Source organism: Leptopilina heterotoma, unplaced genomic scaffold, assembly GCF_015476425.1.
Source record: "Leptopilina heterotoma isolate Lh14 unplaced genomic scaffold, ASM1547642v1 Lhet_60, whole genome shotgun sequence".
In the NCBI taxonomy this organism is placed as follows: Eukaryota; Metazoa; Arthropoda; class Insecta; order Hymenoptera; family Figitidae; genus Leptopilina; species Leptopilina heterotoma.
Window position 1 is genome coordinate 2340642 of NW_025111138.1, and position 25540 is coordinate 2366181.

The 25540-nt window shown below is 24.9% G+C and overlaps 1 protein-coding gene across 7 annotated transcripts in view; it reads right to left on the reverse strand.

Annotated features, from left to right (window-relative positions):
• Positions 1-25540, reverse strand: part of LOC122509537 (tyrosine-protein phosphatase 99A) — a 745329-nt gene that overhangs the window by 524119 nt on the left and 195670 nt on the right. For all 7 annotated transcript variants that reach the window (XM_043623697.1, XM_043623696.1, XM_043623694.1 and 4 more), the window contains one exon: positions 18809-19111. In XM_043623697.1, coding sequence (XP_043479632.1) covers positions 18809-19111 — 303 coding nt within the window. The remainder of the gene's footprint in view (positions 1-18808; positions 19112-25540) is intronic.

Sequence of the window (25540 nt, forward strand, 5' to 3'; positions counted from 1 at the left end):
TTAATAAATCCATTATTTTTAATAATCAATTAAAAATATATATTAAAAAATTTAACTAATTTTAGAAGAATTGAAATAATTAAAATTTCTCAAAAATCTACGTTCTTTAAGACGATTTCTAATTAAATTCATTCAAGAATAAACTTTAGAAAATAACAATTTTCCTGGATTTCGATCAAAATTCCATGACTTTTCCAGGTTTTTTCAAGGTTTATAAAATTCCCTGACATTTCCAGGTTTTCCAGGTTTCCAGGTTGCGTGGAAACCCTGAATTTTTTCATTAACACAGAAAATTGTATAGGGTATTATTTTAACATCACACCAAAAAAAAATATTCTTGTTTTAAAAGGATTCCTTTTATTTAAATGCATATTTTTCTCTTAAATATGGCTCAAAAAACGGATTATATTCTCTACTTGAGTGAAATATTCTTAATTCAATAATAAAAGTTAAGAGGAATTTAGAAGAGAAATTTTCCTCTCAATACAAGAATTTTTTTTATTTTTGTTGAGAGTGCAAAACGAATTAAAATAATCTGCAACCGCTTTAACAGCATGTGATTGTTAGGTTCCCAATGGTAATTTTTTCGATCACTTTTCTCTTTAAATATTTATTTAATTGAGCTGAAATTTTCCACGAAATTTGAAAATACAATAAAGAAGGGCAGTGATGTGCAAAAGTTTTAATATTTTAAAAATTAATCATTACAAATCACTTTAAAATTATCAGTTGGCACGGTCACTTCTAATCAATTTTTCTTCTTTACCGATTTCAAAGTGTTTTATTATAATTTATTTTTGAATTATTAAAACTTTTGCACATCACTGCCCTCCTTTATTATATTTTACACTTTCTTACAAAATTTAAGCTCAATTTATTAAATATTTAAAGAGAAAAGTGGTCGATAAAATTACCACTGAATTTCTAACAGTCACAAGCTGTTAATCCATACAGAATTAAAATAATCCATCGACAGATTATTTTTTCAAAATGTTTTAAAAATATGATTTGGTTTTGATTTAGACATTTTTTTTGCATGTAAAAAATAAATCCAAAAATTGATTAATTTAATTTTTTTCGGTGATAATTTAAGTAATTAATTTAATTTAAATTAATTTAAGTAATTCATGAATTAATAAATGAATTAATTAATTAATTAACAATAACAATAATAATAAAACTTGAATGTCGCCTAGAAATACGATTTCGATATTAAATAGCTTAATCAAAATGAAGATTAAATTTGTGCCATTATTATATATTATGACTATAGAATTTTGGGAAAATATTTGATTTCTAATCTTAGAGAGTAGCAATGCAATTTCCACATTATATTCAAATCTTGGTGAGTTTGTTCCCAGATTGTGGGAGAACAAAGGATGCATAACTATTATGCCAGTGGATGTGAAGTTTGAGAGGTTCTGGAAAATTGACTCAAGCTTCGTGTTTTGTCCGGTGTGTGTGCGCGCGTCCTTTTGATTACCATAGGCTCAAAGTCCATAAGCTCAGAGGGAGAGTAAGAGAGAGAGAGAGGGGTTTGAGTCAAGCTTTCAAGTGAACTTAGCGTAGATTTTAGCTTTGCATCTTAACTGCATTGTCCTTACCCGGAAGACATCGCTTTTGACGAAATTCGTGAATCCCATCGACTGAAAGCACGCTGATTCCTAAGAAGAATAGAATCTTCATAGAAGCGACAAATCGAGTCATGGTTTATATTCCCTTCTCTATGTATCTTGAATATCGCGAGATTTTTTTTCGTAAGGATTTTTTTTTTTTTTACGGGGAGAGGTAGAAAAAAAAGTAGATGAGAGGATACCTTCGCGGTTGAGAGAATAAGAGACTAAAAGGGTACAAAAGCAGGTATAGAGCGTTGAATCCGTGGAAAGAGAGAAGAAAGACTTCTAGACAATGGTTCCTGGTTTTGTTACTGTTTTTTATTTTTTGTGGGGGGGTTTTTTTTTTTTTTGCCTAGCGCTATTTCCAAGTTTCTTTATTTCTATCGGGTTTGCCTTGTCTTTCAGTTTCTCTCCATCTTTTTCTATGTCGTACAACGGAAAAAGGTAACTGCGTTTTCCACTGGAATGGCTGATGTTGAATTCAAGCGAAAGTGCTGCTTTACGAGAAAGAGATAGAAAATTGAAAGAACATGGAACAAAAGTGGAAAAATGCGAAAGAGAAAGAGAGAAAGGAACTGACAGAGATAAAGTAGAAGAGAGAAAAAGTATGAGAGAGAAAAGGAAAGAGACAAAATGAAAGAAAGTAAGAGAGAAAAGGAAAGAGATAGAATGAAAGAAAGTAAGAGAGAAAATAAGAGAGAAAATAAGAGAGAGAAAATGAAACTGAAGAGAGAATAGTAGAATAAGAGAAAAATAGAGAAAGTACGATGGAGGATGGACCTGAACATAAACGGCCGTTGGTACTCTACGGTCGTTAATCTTCAAAGGGCCCTGGTTATAACAGACATCGGCGAAAATAAATCTTTTTATTTTCCCACCAACGCCCTATAACGATCGTAATCCTGATGCGTCTTTTCATTTCAAGCCCTTTTCTATAACTCAATACTAAGGGCACAGATTTATCCCTCTTGTTTCAGAAAATCTTGTTCTGCGTTCAATTTCTTTTTCTCCTTTTCCATAATTTTCTTCATTTTAAAAAAAATATTTGTAAAGAAATATAATAAGGTACATTTCTGTATTTTTCTTCTCCTAGAGTAATTTTATTTATTTATTCTTTTATTCAAAAGTTTTATTATTTGTTTCAACAAAATTCATTCTTGTTTACTATTAAAACACTGGAAAAATATTTTATCAGTAGTAAAAACTAATTTTAGTCAGACACCTTCAATTTAATTTTTCATTTTTCGAGTCTAAATTTTGTTCCTTTTTTCTCAGTAATAGAAACGATTTTAGTCAGATTTTAGTCAGACTTCTTCGTGTACTATTCTATTAGTAGAAAAACGTATTTTAGTCAGACCTTTCTTTTATAATATTTTTTATCAGTATCAAATTTGGATTTTAGTCAGACAACTTATTCTGGTAATTTTTTTCTTACAGTAGTAAAGACTAACTTTAGTCAGACATTTTTATTTTCAAAATTTCTTCCTCAGTAGTACAATCATAATTTCGTCAAACAACTGCTTTTTAAATTCTGATAATATTTTTATCAGTAGTAAAAACTAATTTTAGTCAGACATCTTCATTGTGAAAAATTATCAAAAAATTTCAAGAATTAAAAACGTACTTTTGTCAGCGATTTTAAATTTTACTAATCCATTGACTCTAAGACCCAAAAACAGTCGCTTTAGTCGCATAAATTCACAACAAAAATCGAGAAAAGTCGCATGAAATTTTAGAAAAAACAGTAAAAAAAAGAGGCATGAAATTGTAAAAACATGTGAAAAAAATGGCAAAATATTAATTGGGTTTTATTAGAATTGAGTGTTGAATGCTACAAAATATTTTTATGAAATTTATATTATTTGCATAAAATATCAAGAAAATTATCAATTCTGCAAGTCAAATATTAAAATAATAGAAAAACAATTTTAACGTTTCGACAAATATTTTATTCGTTTTTTTTTTATTTGCAATGAGACACAAAAATAATTTTTAATCGTAATAATTATTTTTTAAAGCAAAAAAATACTTAAATGAATCGAATAATCAGTTTGATTATTACTTATTAAAAAATTTATTCTTTCTATTATTTTTTTATATTATTTAAAAAAAAAAAATTATAAAATTGTACGCAAACTTTTAATTATTTTCAGAAATAATAAAAATTTCACATGAATTCAATTATTTACACATTTTTTTAATAAATTTCTTCGCAATAATTCCATTATTTTTCATAAATAATAAATTTTTTTTTAAGAAATTGAATTATTTTTATAAAAAATAATGGAAAATTTTAGAAAATAATAATTGAATTAAAATAATAATTTTATCACTCGGTCATTTTTAATTATTATAAAACATGAAGATACCGATTGCTCCGAGTCGAAGACTCGGAGTGATCGATATCTTCATGTTTTATAACAATTTTTTATAAGTTGTTTAATTTCAAAAATTTTTGAACTTGAAATTTTTAAAAATCCTAATTCCTATGGAAAAATAATAATAATTAAATATTTATTTAAAAAAGAAGTTATTGATGTTTTCGAATAATTTAAAATTTATTGTTTTTGAGAAATAAAAATTATCCATAAAATGTGTATATTTCCTAGTTTTTAATCATAATTTTTTAACAATTAACAATATTTTATTTAATATTTTTATAAATGAAAAAGTGAAAAATGTTCATAATTAAAATCAATCAAAAGAAATTTGTTATAGAAAAAAAGCATATAATAAACAAAGTGTGGACAGATCGAATTAATGAAATAATGAAATACAAAGATTAATATTTAGTGAATAATAATAGATAATTTACAAAAAAAAAATATTTTTGCTTTTTAAAATTTAAGTCAAAAAGTAATTGAAAAATGTAAAAAAAAGTTGATCAGTCTCATTTTACTAAAAAAATCGATTAGTCGTATTTTTTTCACAAAAAAGTAGAAAAAAGTGTCATTTCCTTAAAAAAAGTTGAAGAAAGTAAAAAAAAAGTCGAAAAAGTCGCACAATCCGAGCCCTGAAAATTGGATATTTTTTGTATTAGTAGTAAAAATGGTTTTTAGTCAGACACCATAAATTTCGCATAATATTTAATCAGTAGAAAAAATTTAATTTTTCTATTCTTTCTTACTACACTAAGATAAAGAATAGAACATTTAAATTAGAAAGAAGTATAAATTTAGAGAGAAAGTAAAATTTTCCATTAAAAATAAAGCAGAATATTTTTAAAAATAAAAGAAAAACTCACACCAGAGTCAAAATTTATTTTCAATTAACAAAAATTTAAATTTAAAAAACAAATAAATATCGACTAACTAAAGTATATTTTTTGAAAAACCAAAAAAAGTTGTTTACTTCTTAAGGAATAAAAAGTTTTTGAGAAACTAAAGAAGACATAAATTATTCGATTAAGTGAATCATGTCTCAACATTTCGGATGCTCCTGACACGTCATGCTTTTCCGGAGGGTGAAAATATATGGATGAAATACAAGCATTGAAATATCTTTCTCCTTTATTTCTTTCTTTCTCTTTCTCTTTCTCTCATCTTGTAACGGCAACCGACTCTTAAAACTTTTTACATTTCTCTTTTTCTCTTTTTTTTCTCTTTCTCTTTCTCTTATTTTTTTTTTTTTTGTTTTATAAACTATATACAATTTACCGTAATTTACAAGTTTGAGATATGTTTTAAGTTTCGTTAATATCTTTGCTACGAATCCCTCGTTATAAAACAATGGCAGACTAAATTTTATAATTACACAAAAGAAAACTTGTCCCTTATTTATAGACACAAAGCTTTTTCATTGTATTATATATACTTGTTGGGCAAAGAAATATTATACATCGAAACAATGAGTCTTTATCGTATAAAATAAAACTAGACAATTACACACAGAACATATGGCGTATTGTTGAAAGTTTCTTTTTTATTTTTAATTATAAAACTACAAACTGAATTTTTGAAGAAAGTAAAATTATAACGAAGGTAAATAAATCATTTAACATTAACTCAAACTTTTGTTAATTAATTGGAACTAAATAAATTAAATCTAAAAAGTAAATAACAAGGACGAAAGTGTTTTTATTAATGATGTAAAAATTTGTCTGACTAAAACTACCCATTACTACTAATGAACAAAAAACCAAAAATTTAGTCTGACGGAAGTTGTTTATTATTACTTAAAAAGAGAATTAAAATAATACAAACAAAAATGTTTGTACTACTGGTACAAAACCTCGTCTGACTAAAACAACCATTTACTACTCATAAACAACAGACCAAAAATTCCGTCTGACGAAACATGCATTTTTCTACTTAAAAATCTGAATTTCAACAATCAACTCCAAGTCTCTATTACCAAGGGAGTATATCTAGTGAAACTATAGAATAATTTGATCGATAAATTTATTTTACTGTATAAAGTTATTGTCAAAGAGTACACACAGTACATAGATTCTAGAAACGCAACGATCTCATTAGACAACACTTTCTACACACCCACACCCACACACACATATGATGATATTTCGTGTCTAGTGTGTTAAAGGCGCACGTATTTGCAACTCAGCTTCCCTCTCCGCTTCCCTTGCCCCACCAGCAAACACTCTCGTTGAAGCATTCGAGCAGAAACATCATTGCTATGGATGGATGAATTCAAAAGCAAGACCAAGTCTCGACGGATTGGTTTCGAATACGAGGAATTTCAAGAGAAATGTTGCGAGCACGTATGAAAGACGTCTCAGTATCATACCTTTGAATAAAATGTTCCTCCAACAAACTCTAAAGAATATTCACAAATCGCAAATGAGAGGGTAGTTATGAGCAAATTGCAACAGTTTCCACTCAATGCTAACAAGAAATCATTAGGAGAGTATATATATACATATAGTACAATATATAAATATGTATATATAGTATATAATACAAGTATGAATATGTATTTAATGTATAATACGTTATTCAACTTGTTCAAAGATACATACTTATTGAAACGAATAAAAGCGCAACTCATATCACAGTAAAAAGTAAATCTTAATTTAAGAGCTGCCTTAAATTCAACACTGTCTGCTATAATGTTAAAGGATACGAAAAACGTGCGTAAATTCAACATTGACTGTCTTAAAAATGTTGCATCTTAATTTAAGGCAGCTTTCGTGCCTTAAAATAAGATTTTCTTTTTACTGTGGTTTTTAATATTATTTTAGGTTTTATGATGATTAAATAATTATTAATAAAATAAAATATAGAAAAATAAATAAAGAAAATTATTAAAACTATTAAAAATAGCAGAAAAATAATAAATTATTAATTCTATAAAATATTAATTCGTTTGTAATATTATTTCATACTTTTCAATAATTAATTTAATAATTAATTAAATTAAAAATTGAATAATAAAATTATACAAATCTAAATAATAATAAAAATACTAAACTAACTAATTTTAATTAATAAAATTAATTATTCATTAAAAAGTATAAATTAATTTTTTATTTTATGAGTTTTGTAATACGTTTAACAGTATTGTTTTTGGATTCTGAATAATTTAATTTTTAATTAATTTTAATTAATTAATTAATTGTGTGTTTTAATTAAAACATATAATAATTTTATTAATTTTTATTAGAATATAATCTTTTTAAGGATTAATTTATTTCTAATTATTATTAATAGAATAAAAAACAAAAAAATATAAATAAAGAAAATAAGAAATAAAAGTGAGTAATATAAATAATAAAAAATGAATATTGTTATAAATAGAATAATTAACCTACAATAATAATAAAATTAATAAAATAAATCAAAGAAATTTAAAATAATAATTAACAAAATAAAATATAATTAAAACGTAACGAAATAAAAACTAATTCACAAATGAATAATTATAACCAAAATTTTTAAAAAATTAATATAATAAAATATTATTATAAATAAGAATTTGTAGATTAAATTTTCTCATTCGTATTTAAATATTTCAAACTTTATTTAATTTTTCTCATGGAATACCTTTTTTTTAAATAAGAATTGCTATTAAAGTTTTCTGTTTTTGAAATGAAGTTTTTAATTCTTTAGTTAATTTTAAGAATGAATTAATAAGTTTGATAAACTTATTAAAATTCAGTTAAAAAAATTATAAAAATAATTTCTGTATTAATAAGTTATATAAAATTAAGTTAAATAGTTTTTAATGCATTTAAGACCATCCACTTCGGCCGGAATGGATAATTACACAGCCACACAAAAAAAAAAAAGTTCTGATCTGGGGGTCTCACTATGTAGACTTTATGTTTTTTGGGTCGCTGAATCCGAATCCGAGGTCCATTTAACCCCATCAGATCAGGATTTTGACATAACCTCAAAAGACCAATATGGCGGACACATTTTTGAAAAGTTCATTGGATTCGCTTCAAATTTGTTACTCGGGAGTTTTTGGGGTCGCTGATTACGAATTTGAAGTCTGATTTCAACAATTCAAAATGGCGGATCCAATATGGCGGACACGTTTTTGAAAAATTCGTCGGATTCGCTTGAAATTCGTTACTCGGGGTTTTTTGGGGTCGCTGATTACGAATTTGAAGTCAGATTTCAAAAATTCAAAATGGCGCATCCAATATGTATGTGTCAGCCATATTGGATCCGCCATTTTGAATTTTGAAAAACCGACATCAGATTCGTAATCAGCGACCCCAAAAACCCCAGAGTAACGAATTTCAAGCGAATCCGATGAAGTTTTCAAAAACGTGTCCGCCATATTGGATCCGCTATTTTGAATTTTTGAAATCAGACTTCAAATTCGTAATCAGCGACCCCAAAAACCCCCGAGTAACGAATTTGAAGCGAATCCAATGAACTTTTCAAAAATGTGTCCGCCATATTGGTTTTTTGAGGTTATGTCAAAATCCTGATCTGATGAGGTTAAATGGACCTCGGATTCGGATTCAGCGACCCAAAAAACATAAAGTCTACATAGTGAGACCCCCAGATCAGAACTTTTTTTTTTTTTTGTGTGGCTGTGTTATACTTAAAAAAGAATTTCAGTTGAATAATGTAGTGTCATATAATTCTTAATATATATTTTTTAAATATTATAGATAATAGGTACCCATTTTATTATACTTTGTTAATTTTTTTTTTTTATTTAATTAATTTTATTATTTTTTTGCAATATTATTTCATACTTTTTAATAAACAATGAATTTTATTAATTAAAATTAGTTTGTTTAGTATTTTTATTATTATTTAAATTTGTATAATTTTATTATTTAATTTTTAATTTAATTAATTATTAAATTAATTATTGAAAAGTATGAAATAATATTACAAACGAATTAATATTTTATAGAATTAATAATTTATTATTTTTCTGCTATTTTTATTAGTTTTAATTATTTTCTTTATTTATTTTTCTATATTTTATTTTATTAATAATTATTTAATTATTATAAAACCTAAAATAATATTAAAAACCAATTAATATTTTATTTTTTAAGTAAATTTAAAATTACTCTGAATTAAGATTTTATTACACGGAAACTTTTGCGAGATTATATTAAATTGACAATTGAATAGAGATCATATTGAACTGAGCTCCAAAGACGATTTTATTATTTTGACAATTGAAACAAGATCACATCAACGGGAGCCGTCGATTATTAAATATGACAATCTAAGAAGTTTACATAATTCACTGTCACAAATATTGACCATTAATATCTAGATAATAAGGCTTAATATCTATTTTTCTCAGTGTATTTGATTCAAATACTGAAATTATTGGTTCAAATACCATTCAATTGACTCCAATAAATATTATTTGATTCAAGTAAATATTTAATTGATAATAGTCAATTAAATGTATATTTGAATCAATTAAATTTTTTTTCAGTGTATTAAAGGTACAAAAATTGTAAAATTTGTCTGGATTGAAACTGATTTTTACTACTAAAGCCAGAGTAATAAAATATAATAATATTAGTAATAATAATAAAAATAATAATACAAATGCTGTAATTACAAAAATTATATTTCATTACAACTAACTTTTACTATTCTTTAAAAAACTAGGACAATTTAGAAACATAAATTTCGTCTGACTATAACGGATGTTAACTACTTAATTCGCGAGAAAGTAATAAAGAAAAGATTTCTGAAATCGTAACTATTTTTTTAATACTAAAAGAAAAATTGTAAGTAATTGATTTCAATGGAATTTACGTTTTATTATTAAAATAAAAATAAAAATCGAATCATTTTGTCTGACTAAAAACATCATTCTCTACTGGGGACAAAAATATTAATTATAAACAAATTTCTGCATTAATGCTCTAACTGGCCATTACTACTGACACTGAGGAATTTTTAAATATTCAAATATTACGTCTAACCAAAATTGGCCTCTACTACTTAAAACTACAATCTCTAGTCAATACGAATAAAGAAAGAATTTTCTGTTTGCCAAATATTTACTTTACTACTGATTAGTTAAAACTAATCGAAACAAAAATGATTCTGTCTGACTAAATGTTTATTTTACTACTGAAATTTGAAATAATAAAGAAACAGTAAGCTTAAAAGAAAATAATAAAATTCATGCTCGAATTGTCTGGCTGAAACTGTATTTTACTACTGGGATCAAAAATAAAAGTTATAACCAAATGTTGATAGTGGACCTTCACTTGTTGGGTAAAAACTATCAAAAATTCAAACTATCTTGTCTGACCAAATTTGACCTCTACTACTAATACCATAAAATAGAATATAAATAAATATTTCGTGAAAACGAAAACTTTTAGTCTGACTTAACATTTATATTGACACTGATACCGTAATTATAAACAAGCAGTGAACGTACTAAAATTTATAAAAACTTTAATTATTTAGTCTGCCTAAAAATGTCTCTTACTACTGAAACAAACAAAATTCAATGTCTAGGAATTAAATTACTTTTACTATTTTCAAAATTTTGTAGACTTTCGTAGTAAAAGTCAATTTTGCTCATGCAGAACGTTTATATTTTTTGTAAATTTTCAACCGAAAGTGAGTTTCACGATAAAATTTACTACAGTTTCTTAGAATTTAATCTAACAATAAGTAGTAATTAATGGTTTTAGTCAGACAAATATTAAAATTTTGTATAATTTATATTTAAGTAGAGAAAACGAATTGCAATTAGATTAAATTTTCTTGATTTGATATTTAATTTAATTTCTTCGAATTTTTGACCAAGTAGTAAAAACTGTTTTCAGTCAGACGAATAGTTTTAAATTCTTTTCTTTATTTTCAAATTTTAAATAGCCACACAGACAGGCAAAAAGTTAAAAAAAAAAATGTTTTAATAAGTAGTGCAAAATAGTTACAGTCAGACGTTTAGTTTAAAATTTTTGTCTTTATATTAAGTAGTCAAAGGTCTTTTTAGTCAGACAGAAAGTTAAAGTTTTGTTTTTATTATTTGTAGGAAAAGTTTTTTAGCCACACAAAAAGTATTAAAATCTCGAAGATTTAAGTAGTTCTTTTTTTTTGGTTATGAATAAGTAGTAACTAATGTTTTTTGTCAAACAAATAGTTTCAAATTTTTTCCTAATCGAGTAGTAAGAAATGTTTGCAGTCATACGAAAATTTCAAGTTGTGATTTTATTCTTAGTAGTGAAAGTTTCTTTAGTCAGACAACGTTTTTTTAAAATTTTTGTAGATTTCAATAGTAAAAATCATTTTTTTCAGGCAGAACAATTAAATAAAAGTGTCAAAAAGATAATTCCGTCTGACTAAAAATGTCTTTCACTACTGAATAGTTTCAAACTCTTTTGTTTATTTTGGAATTTTGAAGAATAGAATAGCAGTTAGGCAAAATGATAATTTTTTTTTTTTTATCAAGTAGTGAAAAATAGTTACAGTCAGACGTTTTGATTCAAATTTTTGTCTTTATATTAAGTAGTCAAAGGTCTTTTTAGTCAGACAGAAAGTTAAAGTTTTGTTTTTATTATTTGTAGCAAAAGTTTTTTAGCCACACAAAAATTATTAAAATCTCGAAGATTTCAGTAGTGAAACTCAACTATGCTGGGGCAGAATTTTTGTCTAAATAGTGAACAGAGTTTTCAGTCTGAAAAAGAGTTCTAAATTCTTTTGATTATTAATAAGTTACTCTCAGAAAAAAAGTTTCAAACTGTGATTATATTTTTAGTACTTAAAGTTGTATTGCTCAGACAATTGTTTTCTAATTTCTGTAAATATCAGTAGTAAAAGTCAATTTTGACTAGACAGAATATAATTATATTTTTAGTAATTTTATTTTAGTAAAAAAAGTGAGTGTCACGTTAAATTTTACTATACAGTTTCTACAAATTTAGTCTAAAAATAAGCAGTAACTAATGTTTTTAGTCAGACAAATAGTTTTAAATTTTTTTCGTATCAAGCAGTAAGAAATGTTTTCAGTCATACAAAAGTTTCAAGTAGTGATTTCATTCTTAATAGTAAAAGTTTCTGTAGTCGGACAATATTTTTTTAAAATTTTTGTAGAATTCATAGTAGTAACAGTCCAATGGTGCTTAGACAGAACAATTATTTTTTTTTGTAATACTTATTTTATTAGGCGAAGAAACTGAATTGAAATTTACTTCAATTTCGTAGAATTTAGGTCTAAGTAGTATCAGACTTTTAAGTCAGACATAAAGTTGCAAATGTATTTTTTATTTTCTAAATTTGTAGTTTTGCTATTTATGGTAAACGTGGTGTTAAAAAACAGTTCATGTAAGATCGAAAGGTAATAACTGAATTGTTCTTTCAAATAAGTATTTATTACTAAATATTAGTCAATAAAATTGATTTTATCATATTTTAAAAAAAATATATATTTTAAAAAAAATAAATGATAAATTTTAAAAACTAAAGAGAAAATTTAAAAAGATGAGGTTTTTCCGTCTCTCAGTTTATGAAATACCAGACAAAATTTTTTTTTCTCCTGACAATCATTATTTTTATTTTGACGTCGTATAATATAACGAGAATACTACTGCGTCTTGATACAGTGTCTTCTTGTCGAAGAAATTTTCGAACATGACATTCTATTGTAACTTGATCATTATTTTTTCGAATTGAAGAAATACACTTAGATATTATATTGAAGAAAAGGAATCGAATGAAAATTGTGAACTCATGAAGAAGATTTTGATTGTTGATTTTGAGTGTGTTAAAAAGAGAAAAATATCTATGTATACATTCCATAAGATAACGAATGGGAATTCTATTCAAGAATGGTCACGCTTTGACTCATTCACTTTAGAAAAGCCGCCGCGCCACACTATGTGTTCGTGTTCCGCGAACTAGTTTACTAGAAAAGTTTGCAAAGTTTATACAAGCTTTGGTAGGAAAAGAGGGATTTTTAGCTTCCCTCCCCCCGCACCCTACTCTTTCTCTCTAACTATCCTATTACTATACTAGCGTCGACCTTCTATAACATTTTATTTTAAAACTGAGTTATCCAGTATGTTTGCTTTAAGCATTTGTAGCTGATTTAAATTCGCCCCAGGCTCGCTACGTCAAGAACGAACTTACTTTCGAGACACACACCCCCACACAAATTTATAAACGTATATGTATAGAGTGAGAGAGAGAGAGAGAGAGCGAGAGACTTTCGGAACCTAACATCGCGTTTCAATTCAGTCTCGCGTGCACCTCCTCGTGTCAAGTTCTTCGCGGGGGGTTTGTTGAAAAACTTGAGAGCAATCACGGACACTTAATCGTGTTGGGGAACTTTTCCAAGATTTGCATAATGCAACCAAGGATGTGCATTGTGTAAATTTAAAACGATTCGTTTAGATGTTAAAGCTTTATGGTTGAGTTCTAAGTTTTTGGTTCTTTTTTTTTTCTTGTTTTATTTCTCTATTATGTGCTTCTCTTCTCCTTTTTTTCTTTTCTTCTTCTTTTAGAGAAAAATTTGTTGTCTTAGGATGTTTGGATTACTCAAGTGGTAATTGTGCATTTGGATAAAATTAGATTTTGAATTTTTTTTACATTTCGTATTAGTGGTAAAAGTCACTTATCGTTGGACTATGTATTCATGTTTGTTTAAGTAGTGACAGATGGTTTTTGTCAGACTGAATAATATTTTTAATATTTTTATACAGGGTTTATATTTCTAATTTTTCTATAAGTAGTAAAAGTCAATAAGTGTCAGACGAATAATAATTTTTATTCGATTCAGTAATGCAAGACATTTTTAGTCAGACGGAATTATATTTTTGACACTTTTATTTAATTGTTCTGCCTGAAAAAAATGATTTCTACTATTGAAATCTACAAAAATTTAAAAAAAACTTTGTCTGACTAAAGAAACTTTCACTACTAAGAATAAAATCACAATGTGAAATTTTCGTATGACTGAAAACATAACTATTTTTCACTACTTAATAAAGAAATTTTTTTTTTAATTTTTTGCCTGACTGTGTGGTTACTCTATTCTTTTTTAAATTCCAAAATAAACAAAAGAATTCGAAACTATTCGTCTGACTGAAAACACTTTTCACTACTTAGTCCAAAATTCGAAGAAATTATAATAAATAACAAATCGAGAAAATTGAATCTAATTGTAATTCATTTTTTCCACTTAAATATAAATTATAAAAATTTATAACTATTTGTTTGACCAGAGTTAACTTTTACTACTGAAAACTACAAAATCTGCAAAATTATTAATACCTACTGAATCTGCAAGAATAATCTGCAAGAATTGCAAACATTTTTGTCTGGCGAAAATCGACTTTTTTTACTTGTATCAACATTTTCGAACTTAACGTCTGACTAAAAATCTTTTTTATCACTTATTTCAAAAAAAATTATAGTAATTTTCATTTTCAACTAACTTTCTTAACAATAAAAATAAATTTCCAAGAATTCTAATTACTTTGTTTGAGCAAATTTGATTTTTACTACTGCAATTTAGAAAATTTTTAAATTTATCACTGTCTGAAAAAATAAACTTTTACTACTGATTATAAAAATTTACAAGAAACGAATACATTTCAGCTGACAATTCACTTTTTTCTGTGAGTATTAATTATTAAAATTACTGTCAATTAACCTTTTTTTAATTTTCAATTAGTAATTAGTCAAGACTATGTTTATTTTATAAATTTAATTTAATTGCAACCAATATATATGTTAGGCTCAAAAGCCGAAAACGGCCAATGGCCGGAAAAAACAGCCAAACCTAGTTTTGGCAAGTGCAATTTTGCCAAAACTAGGTTTGGACGTTTCACTTCGGCCATTGGCCGTTTTAAATTGACAAAAATAGTTTTGGCAAATCGACATTTGCCAAAACTAGGTTTGGACGTTTCATTTCGGCCATTGGCTGTTTTAAATTGACAAAACTAGTTTTGGCAATTTGACTTTTGCCAAAACTAGTTTTGTCAATTTGACATTTGACAAAACTAGGTGAGGCATTTCAAATTGTGAGAAAGACCGCTTCGTTATACAATAGGAATATATTTATTTAAAAATGTGTCATTGATTAATACTATTTACAATAAGATGAAATTTCTCTAACAAAAATCCATTGATATTTTGCACATAAAAGTTAATGAAAAAAACTTTTTTAACACTTATTTATTTTTACACAGACTAATTTATCTTTACACAGGCTAATTTACCTTGTTGACGATTTCTTATTTCATACACACAATTATTCAATACAGAAACAATATGTGACCTGGTCTATGAAAAGGGACCTTACGTGCGAAAACAAGTTTTCGAGAAAACAGCAGTTAAAGTTTAACTTAGAAAAACCCTTGTAACTTTTTTTAATATTAATATTTTTTTATCAAGTTAGGCTTATTTTCTTTACCGTGGATTACAGTATCAAAATAAAAAACATACAAGTAATGACAAACATTTTTTAATAATTGTTTATATAAATTAATAACAAACTCCCCAAACATAGAAAAAATAATCTAAGTTTTCAAAATAGCAACAATAAGTACATGCTAATTCTAAACAAATTTCCTATTAATACGGCGGTCTTTCTTTTTCTATTCTTTCTTTCTTTCAATTTCTCACAATTTGAAATGCCTCACCTAGTTTTGCCAAATGTCAAATTGACAAAACCAGTTTTGGCAAATGACAAATTGACAAAACTAGTTTTGGCAAAATTTAAATTGACAAAACTAGTTTTGGACAAATTTAAATTGCCAAAACTAGTTTTGGCAAATGTCGATTTGCCAAAACTAGATTTGTCAATTTAAAACGGCCAATGGCCGAAGTGAAACGTCCAAACCTAGTTTTGGCAAAACTGCACTTGCCAAAACTAGGTTTGGCTGTTTTTTCCGGCCATTGGCCGTTTTCGGCTTTTGAGCCTAACATATATTCTAAATTAACAATTTTTCAAGCAAATATAACAGACTGGAACTTATATCGAAAAGCAAATGCACTAAATAAATATTTATTTTCCCAGCAAAGCTAGAAAACGATATTTTGACAAATATTTACTTCTCCAAGGGTAGAATTTCATTCTTGGTACTGCATATTTACAATTTCGTGGAAAATTGAAAACTTGTCAATGTCGATTAAAAAAAAAAATATGCCAAAAAACCTTTTGAAAAATCATCACATTTTTTTGGTTTTGGGAGAAAAAAAATAAAAATTTGTCTTTTCAAACAAATTTCGTTTTTTTTTAAATGTATTTTAAGGAAATTCTACTTTTTAAAGAAAGTGTTTTACAAAAATACAATTTTTCCTTTTTGCTATAATGTATTTTAACAAAATTCAACTTTTTAAAGAAAGTATTTTATAAAAATTATGCACTAACAATTTTTCCTTTTTACTGTAATGTATTTTAACAAAATTCTACTTTTTTAAGAAAGTATTTTATCAAAATTTTGCTCTTTAAAAAAATGATTCAAAAAATAGTTTAAAAAAATTTTAATTAACTATTTTACCCACAACAATAGAATAAGATATAATTTTCTAAAATTTGAAAAATTTGGAATATTTTGAAAATTTAGATTGGAATGAGGAAGATGTTTGTTTTTCAGAACATTCAATGACTTCATTCTTCAGGACACTTTACGATAATGATCAAAGTCTGATTGTCTGAAACTATTAACTGCCACGGAGGGTGGCGCTTACGGTTAAAACTTTCGATCTAAAGACAGGAGAAGAAAGAAGAGAGGGGGAAGAGTGCGATGGGATAGATTAGACAGACGTTACCATCAATCTATACGTCGAAATCTTTAAAGTTCAATAAATGTAATGTTGGCCGAGTTGCGGAACTAAAAAACTTTTTCCGCGAATAACGGCAGTAAAATCATTCATTCTTGCGCTCTTAAATCGTCAAAAAAAAAGAAAACTCCGTAATGTGTCCAAGCAAAACGTAATTTGCTTGAAACTTTTGCCTTTTTAATTGCCCTCCACGAATAACATTTTTAATCCGAATAAGCAAAATTTCAATTATTTAAATGTTGTAAAAAAAGGTTGTAAACATTTTTTTGATTTTTTATTTTTATCTGATTTTTTATCAATTATCAATTATCAATGATCAATTATCAATTTAGCTAGTTATTTATTACACTTCTTTTCTTTATTTTATTTATCCTATTTATTTATTTATTTTACTTGTTTTCTCCATTTTATATTCTGAATTTGAATATTAGACGAAATTTACAAATAAATCCTAATCCAAAAATAATTTTAAGGAAATTTTAAACCCTATGCCTAATTATAATTTTTTATCAGTGAAGTTTTGTCTGGTTGTAACTGACTTTTACTACAACCACCATTATGTTAAAAAAATAAACTACAAACAATATACGTATTATGTCTGATCATAATTTTTTTTTACTACTAATAAAAACAAGAAATTGTCTTTGTCGAAACGAAATTTTCCATTACATTATTTATACTAAGAAGAGTTTAATTATATTTATACTTAAAAAAATTAATGTTTATATTAAAAAATATTTTTTGAAATAATAAAAATTTTTTAAATTGTTTTCATTAAAAATAATCTAATATTCACTAAAAAAAAAACTAATACTAATTTAAATAATCGATTACTATATAATATCAAATAAATATTTACTTGACTCAAATAATTTTAATTTACAATTCAATTCGAAACAAAAATTCCAGTATTTAAATGATTTAATTTAGTAAATTTAATTTATTTGTTTAACTGAAATTTTATTGGAATAAATAAATAAAAACAATAAAAATAAAATAATAAATAAAAATTGTTTGGCAAAAATAAATTTTTTTTTGATAATAGACAAACAATCGTTTATCAGAATTAAATACAGTTTTTTCAGAGCAATATTTTTAAAATGTATATAGATAAAAATAAATAGAATAAAATAACTTTTATTACAAAATATAAATTTTTTTCAGTGCAATTTATAAAATACAGATAAATAAAATGAATAAAATAAATAAATAGAATAAAATAACTTATTTACGAAAAATAAATTTTGTTCTGATGCCATTTATAAAATAAAGGGTGAACAAAATGAATAAAATAAAGAAATAGAATAAAATTACTTTTTTTACAGAAAACAAATAATCTAACAAACTAAAAGTGTTTATCGTTTATAAATTCAAAATTGATTAAAATTTCACAAAACAAATTGAGCGACAGCGGTAATAAATGTGTAAATTGTGTCTGAATGCAAATATTATATAATATTAATCGTTCACTTACATATATTTATAATTTCTTTCATTTTTAATTATCACCATTGAAAACAAGATAAAATGAATGTTACCTTTAAATGATAATTTAAAAGAGGATTTATGTAGTTAGATTGTATTCAAAAATAAACTGAACTTTATTTGTCTCAACTCTAACAACTCATTTGAAAAAAAACTTAATACAAAGCTTATTTAAAAAGCAGAATGGTAAAGCGGATGAAAAAGTTTCTCCGTTTACTCTTTATTATTTTACAGAATTACAAAAGGGGAAATATTTCATTTTCTATTTGAAACATTTTAATTATTTCCATATCAACTTGTTAATAATAAAAATGTAGACAGAAAATTTCTTTTTTACATTATTTTTGTATTTTTGTGAACGAAAAATTTGTTTTTTTTCAATTTCTACTAACGTGTAAAAAATTTTTTTTTTTCTCTCATATTTTTGTAATATAATATATTACAATTATTATAATATAAACAAAAAAAGGGGTAAATAATAAAATATAAATAATGAATTCCTACCTTGTACGATGATTCTCAATATAGTTTCCGGTGTTTTGCGGTTGTTTACAATACATTGGTAGTCGCCGCTGTCAGTCGATGCCACTGGATGGAAGAGTAGAGTGAAATTTTTCGGAAAAAACGAAACACGATCGCGATGATTTGAGACCGTTGTACTACTACTACTGTATTCGACTATTAACACACTATTCGCACGCCATTCCAATGTTGATATGAGAGACTGTTCCGTCACACCGGGACAATCTAATGTCACGTTTTTTCCCGCCTCGACAATGATGTCTCTTATCGGTGGATTCGTTACATCTGAAACAAGAAAAAAATTCATTTTATTATTATTATTATCATTACTAGCAATAATTCGCGAATTAGCAAATTTTAAAAATAATAAAATTTAAAAATTTGTAATTCAAATTTTTGTTGATAACACTAAAAAAAATCCGATTTTGGAAACATTACAAATAATTGCAGAAATTCAATTATTTTCAAGAATGATGAAATTCTTCTCATAAAATTCAATTATATTTCAAATTTAAAACAAAATTCTCTTCAAAATCCCAATTATCTTTATAAATAACAACATTCTTCCCCAAAGTTAAATTATTTTCAAATCAATTTCGAATTCCCAAAAATAGTACACAAACATTTCATTATTTTGATAAATAATGAAAATTTCTCAGGAATTTAATTATTTATTTTAAAAAATTCCTTTGCAATAATTCAATTACTTTCATTAAAAATTATATATTTTTCAAAGAATTCAATTATTTTCATAAAAAATAATATTGATTAAATATTTATTTAAAAAAAGTTATTGATGTTTTCGAATAATTTTACAATTAAAGAAATTCGTAAATAAATGTAATAGAACAATTTTTTGAGTAAAATTGTTTTTTCTTTATTTTCTAAAAATTTAAGAAGTTTCAATTTCATTTTCAATTAAAATTTGTAATTGACAAATAGAATAGCAAATTTTTTCTTCTGATAATTACTTCATCTAATGTCAGAAGACCTTTAAAAAAATTGCAAAAGGTTCCAGTCGAGGAAAGCAGTGATTTTTAATTTTTTTGTGTCACGATTTTCCAAAAATTTCGAAATTTGAACTTAATTAATAATTCTTCGTCTCGGTAGCAATTTTTTTCTTTTAATAACTGTTTATTTTAATATTAGACGATATTTAAAAAAGATTTCAAGATGATCCATGGAGGGGAAAACAGTGATTTTTAATTTTTTTGTCAAATTGAAATTTCTAAATTTTTGGAAAATTCGTGACACAAAAAAGTTTAAAATCTCTGCTTTCCTCGACTTGGAATATTTTTTTAATGACTTCTGACATGAAAATAAATAAATATCAAAGAAAAAAATTGTTTACCGAGGCGAGGAATTATTATAATTTACTTTAAAATTCTCGGTTTTTCGGAAAATCCGTGACAAAAAAACCAAAATAACTGTTTTTTTTGACTTGGAACCTTTTGAAATTTTTTGAAAACGGCTTCTGATATTAAAATAAGTAATTATGAAAAGAAAAAAAAATTGCTACCTGGACGAGGAATTATTAATTTAGTTGAAATTTCGAAATTTTTGGTAAATTCGTCGCACAAAAATATTCAAAAACACTGCTTTCCCCGACTTGGAATCACTTGGAATTTTTTTTAAATAGCTTGTGACATGAAAATAAATAATTATCAAAGAAAAAATTATTACCGAGGCGAGGAATTATTATTTTATTTCAAATTTAATTTACTTTAAAATTCTCGGATTTTTGGAAAATCCGTGACAAAAAAACCAAAATAATTATTTTTTCCGACTTGGAACCTTTTGAAATTTTTTTTAATGAGCTTCTGACATTAGAATAAATAATTATCAAAAGAAAAAAAATTGCTACCTGGGCGAAGAATTATTAATTTAATTGAAATTTCGTGATTTTTGGAAAATCCGTGAGAAAAAAATAAGAACTACTGTTTTCCCCCCACCTTTTTTTATTTTAGGGTTTGGAGGGTACAAATTTAGTATCAATTTTGGTACTTAATCGTAATTTGCTTCTATTTTAATACTTTTTACATTTTTTTACTTTTTACTTATGATGCTGAAGTCCTCAACGTTTTTAAAAACGAAAACGAAAAAATAATGGGACAATTTTTTTATTTTTGATTCTAAATCATATTATTTTTGAATAATTTTATCTTAAGCAACAATTAATTTCTTAAAAATTAAGGAACATGAAAATTAGAGATGAATTTAACTTGAAAAAAAATTCTTTTGTGATTTTTCGTTTTTAAAAACGTTGCGGACTTCAGCTTCATTTTTACTTAATATTTGCCAGTGCATTATTTTTATTATTGTTATTATTATTATCATTCTTACTGATATAATTATTTTTATCGCCACTACTATCATTAATTAAAACAAATTTGAAATTTTCCCAAATTAAATTTTGTAATGATATTTGAAATGAAAATATTTATTAAACACAAAAGGTATAGAGGGCAAGAGAGTGTAATTGAATAGAATACGAGATTTAAATGATGTGTGATTGATAATTATTAAATATCAAAATTTGTGTTTGCAAATCAAATTAAAATTGAGAATGAAAATAATTAATATTTGTAAAATTTGTGAAATGATGACAAATGTGAATGTAACGCGTTGAATCATTATCAGACTAATTAATCAACAAACCCTATGTGAGTTTTCAACAAAGTGCACACTGATTGATTGAAAATGTCACGATAGTATAATTACTTGTCAGTAGATACTTAATAGAGACAATGAGAAATAACTCTAATTACAGGACAACGTTAATACTCCTCATTATTTTCGAATTGTTTATCAGAGAAGTAACAGACGGACACACACAGTAGGAAATTCATGTTTCCAGATGTTGTTATTAATTCTATATTGATATAACAGATTTCTAACTATGTCTCTCTCTCTCTCTATCTCATTATATCTATATATTTATATCCATAGATATAGAGGAAAACTGTCATCAAAGTGTAACATATTAATTGTTATCGGCAATGAGAATCACAATAATAATAGAGTGAAGCGTACAAATTCGTATCATCCATTGAAATCAGTAACAATAAACTTTTCATGAATATGATTAACATTGAATTTTGCGAAACAAATGAAAAATATGTAAATAATCGATTGTAATACCATGAAAGGGAATTGTTAACAAAGCATAAAATCATTGTGGTGATTAAAATTGTTGGCTCACTTTATATAGGAACTACTCTGTAAATTTCGAAAATTTGTGTTTCATTTCATTACACAAAATACATATAACGGTGAATGGAATTAACAATGTACAATTCAAATTACAATTCAGAGAAAATTAATTCCAGAGATCTATCGAATGAAGAAAGAATAATAAAATTTCCAATCTCCAGTGTTTTATTTTTCAATTTTTTCTACAAACAGATTTCGCACTTGATAATTAATACTTTTTAAAAAAAAAATAACAAAAAGTAGCTTTAAGACTAAGAAAAGTGGTAAAAAGTAGACTATCGAAAAATTAAATTTAAAAAAAAAAAAAACTCGTTACAGTCGATTCACAAAAATTTGATTCAGTATTTCCCTGAGTTTTTCTTTGATTACTATCTAAAATATTTACTTTTTTCTCTCATCCTGGAAATAACTTCAATTCACACTTTTTCGAAAGTTCAATTATTTTCTAAATTTTTAGTTAGAATTCTCCAAAAATACGATTATGATTAAAAATAATTTTCAAGAGTAAAAAAATAAAATTCTGTACAATTTTTTTTATTTAAATTTAAACAAAACTTTCAACTAATTTCAAATTTAATTTAATCTTTTTTAATTATTTACAAGAATTAAACTAACTTCAAAACATTTTAATTACAATTTTTCAAAAGACTAATAATTTTTTCATAATTTCTAAATTAAATTATTAAAAACTTGAATATATTTTGTTAAATATGTTTTTAAATTTTTATTATTCGACAGGAATTAATACTTTAAATAATTTCAATGTAAAACCTTTTTGAAATTTAATTCTTTCGAATTACAACTGTAATTTTTTCAAAATTCAATCATTTTTTTTTAAATTTTTAAATAAAATTATTGAAAAATTTAATAGTTATTTTGGAAAATAATAAATGATTAATCTTTGTATGATAAATATTTAAATATTATGACAGTTTTTATTTATTTATTTATTTCATTTAAACGGGTTTACAAAGAAAGTTTAGCTTTACAACTAAAATTTTCAAAAACAGCCAATTTAAAAATCTTTTATGAAATTGAACTATTTTTAAAAATTCATATTATAACGCTTCTAATGTTCAATTGTTATCTACAATTTTATTTGAAATTTATTTTTAAATCAATTCTTGTTAGAAATTTCTACGAGAATTCAATTATTTAAAAACAAATATAAATAATTGATTGCACAATTATTGTTTATTTTTTAAAATTGAATTTTTATAAACTACTTTATCAAAATTGTAAACAATAATTGAATTCTTCCAAAGAATTTTAATAGAATTTGTAAGAATAATTACATTTTTCAAGAAATTAATTCGCAATTGTATTAAAAGTAATTGAAATACATCGTAGAATTTTATTATCTATGAAAATAATTGGATTCTTGCAAAGAATTTCATTGAATTTTTTTAAATAATTGAATTCCTGTGAAAAATTTTATTACTTCTGAAAATAATAGAATGCTTGCAAAGAATTTTATTTAATTTTTTAAAATTAATTGAATTTTATTTGAAGAATTTTTTATTAAGAATTTTGAAAGTAATTATATTCTTTTAAGGAAAATAATTACAATTGATGCATTGAAAATGAATTCTTATAAACAAATTTTATCAAAATTATTAAAAATAGTTTTCTTTTATTAATTTATTTATTTACAATGTCCCCGTGGTCAAAAGACCAATAATGGGTTAAATTCTTTTAGACAATTTTATAAAAAACTTTTTCAATAATCATTTTTGTTCAAAAATATTTATGAAAATTGTATTTTAAGTAATTGAATTTTTGTGAAAATGTTAGTATTTTGAAAACAATTGGAATTTTTTAAAAAATTCTTTGCAAAAACCAAAAAAAAAACAGAAAAGAATTTTTATTTAAAATAGTAAATATTGAAAATTATTGAATTTCATCATAGAATTTTATTATTTGTGTAAATAACTGAATACTTGAGAAAAATTTTCTTAAAATTTTTGAAAATATTTGAATCTTTTCAAGGAATTTTATTGAACATTTTTTGAAGTGTTTCTAAAATACATTGTTGATATTTCAATTTTTGAGAATAATTTTTTTATTTTAATTACTAATTTACTAGCATATTTAAAGTGGTATAAATTCTAAAAAAAAAAAAGTAGTTTTTAGTGTCACTTAAAAAAAAAGTATCCAAATAGTAGCAAATCGTAAAAAAGTTGTAAATAGAAGTTTTAAGCAGATGACTGAATAAAAACTATCATTCCTATTAAATCCTATTATTTCCATAAGTATGTTTTTTCTTTTCAAATAAAAGGTCAATAAATAAATAAATAAAATAAAAATAAAAATGCCATTTTTCGAAAGAAATAATTGTTTGTGTCCTGAGTTGAAATAAGAAAATACCTAGTTACGTTGGAATTGAAGAATACTTTGTCTACTTGAATGGAAACAGCCTCGGGGGAGTAGAGCGTTTTATAACCTTTTTTCTATTTCCTGTAAAAGAGATGTTTTGCTGAGAAAAATGTTGTCCTGGGGTTTTCTGTATCTAAGTGCGCTGGCGTAATAGGGAAAGATTTCGAGGGACTAGCTTTTTCTTTCTGTACCTAGAAAACGATCCAGTGTATTGAAACGTGAAAAAGAAAGCACTAAGGCACGGAAAACCACTTAGGATTTAGTTGGAAAAGCTAGGGGAGGGGAGAAGGAGAGAGAGAGAAGCTTTCGTGAACCAAATACCCACCTTTCCTCTAGACACAACTTTCACAAGAAAACTCCATGCAAGAATATCTATTTAAATGAAACGCAAAATTTACTCAAATCGACCCTATAATTGAATCATCACTTCCAACTTTACATAGTCGTGTCAAAACTTTTTAAATTTTGAGGTGAAGAATATTATTTTGATATTTTTTCCAATTTATAACAAATATTATATCCTACTACAAAATAACAACTCAAGAATAAAAAATAATAAAATAATAACAAAAAATTTTTTAAATTAAATAAATAAAAAAATAAAAAAATAGAATAAAATAATAAAATCAAACTAACTAATTCCCATAATTTTTGCAAATCCAGGATGGCCCTTTTTTTATAAAAAAAAAATTAACTGTCATTTCCCGGTCGTGAATTATTATTTTTCCCGGTCATAAAGAATAACTCTCAAAATAAATTATTCCATGAAAGATGAAAGTATAGTAAATATTGAAAGTTTGCTAATCAACATGAAACATGAATATGGAAGGTTGACACAAAAGATTGATTTTACTTTTTCCTGATTTCCAGAAAAAACTTCGACTTTTCCCCAAACACTGAAAATATTTTAGTTTACTTTAAAAATAATTGAATTTCGAGAAAAAAATTTTGTAATACATTTTTTTTTAATATCTTTAACTGTAAAATCATTTGGAACTTAAATAGATTTTTCTTAAATTAATATTCAATTATTATCTATTATTTTTCCACAGGTATTAAGATTTCAAAAAATTTCAAATTTTAAATCCCTTTAAAATTGAATAATTTATAAGAATTGCTACTGTA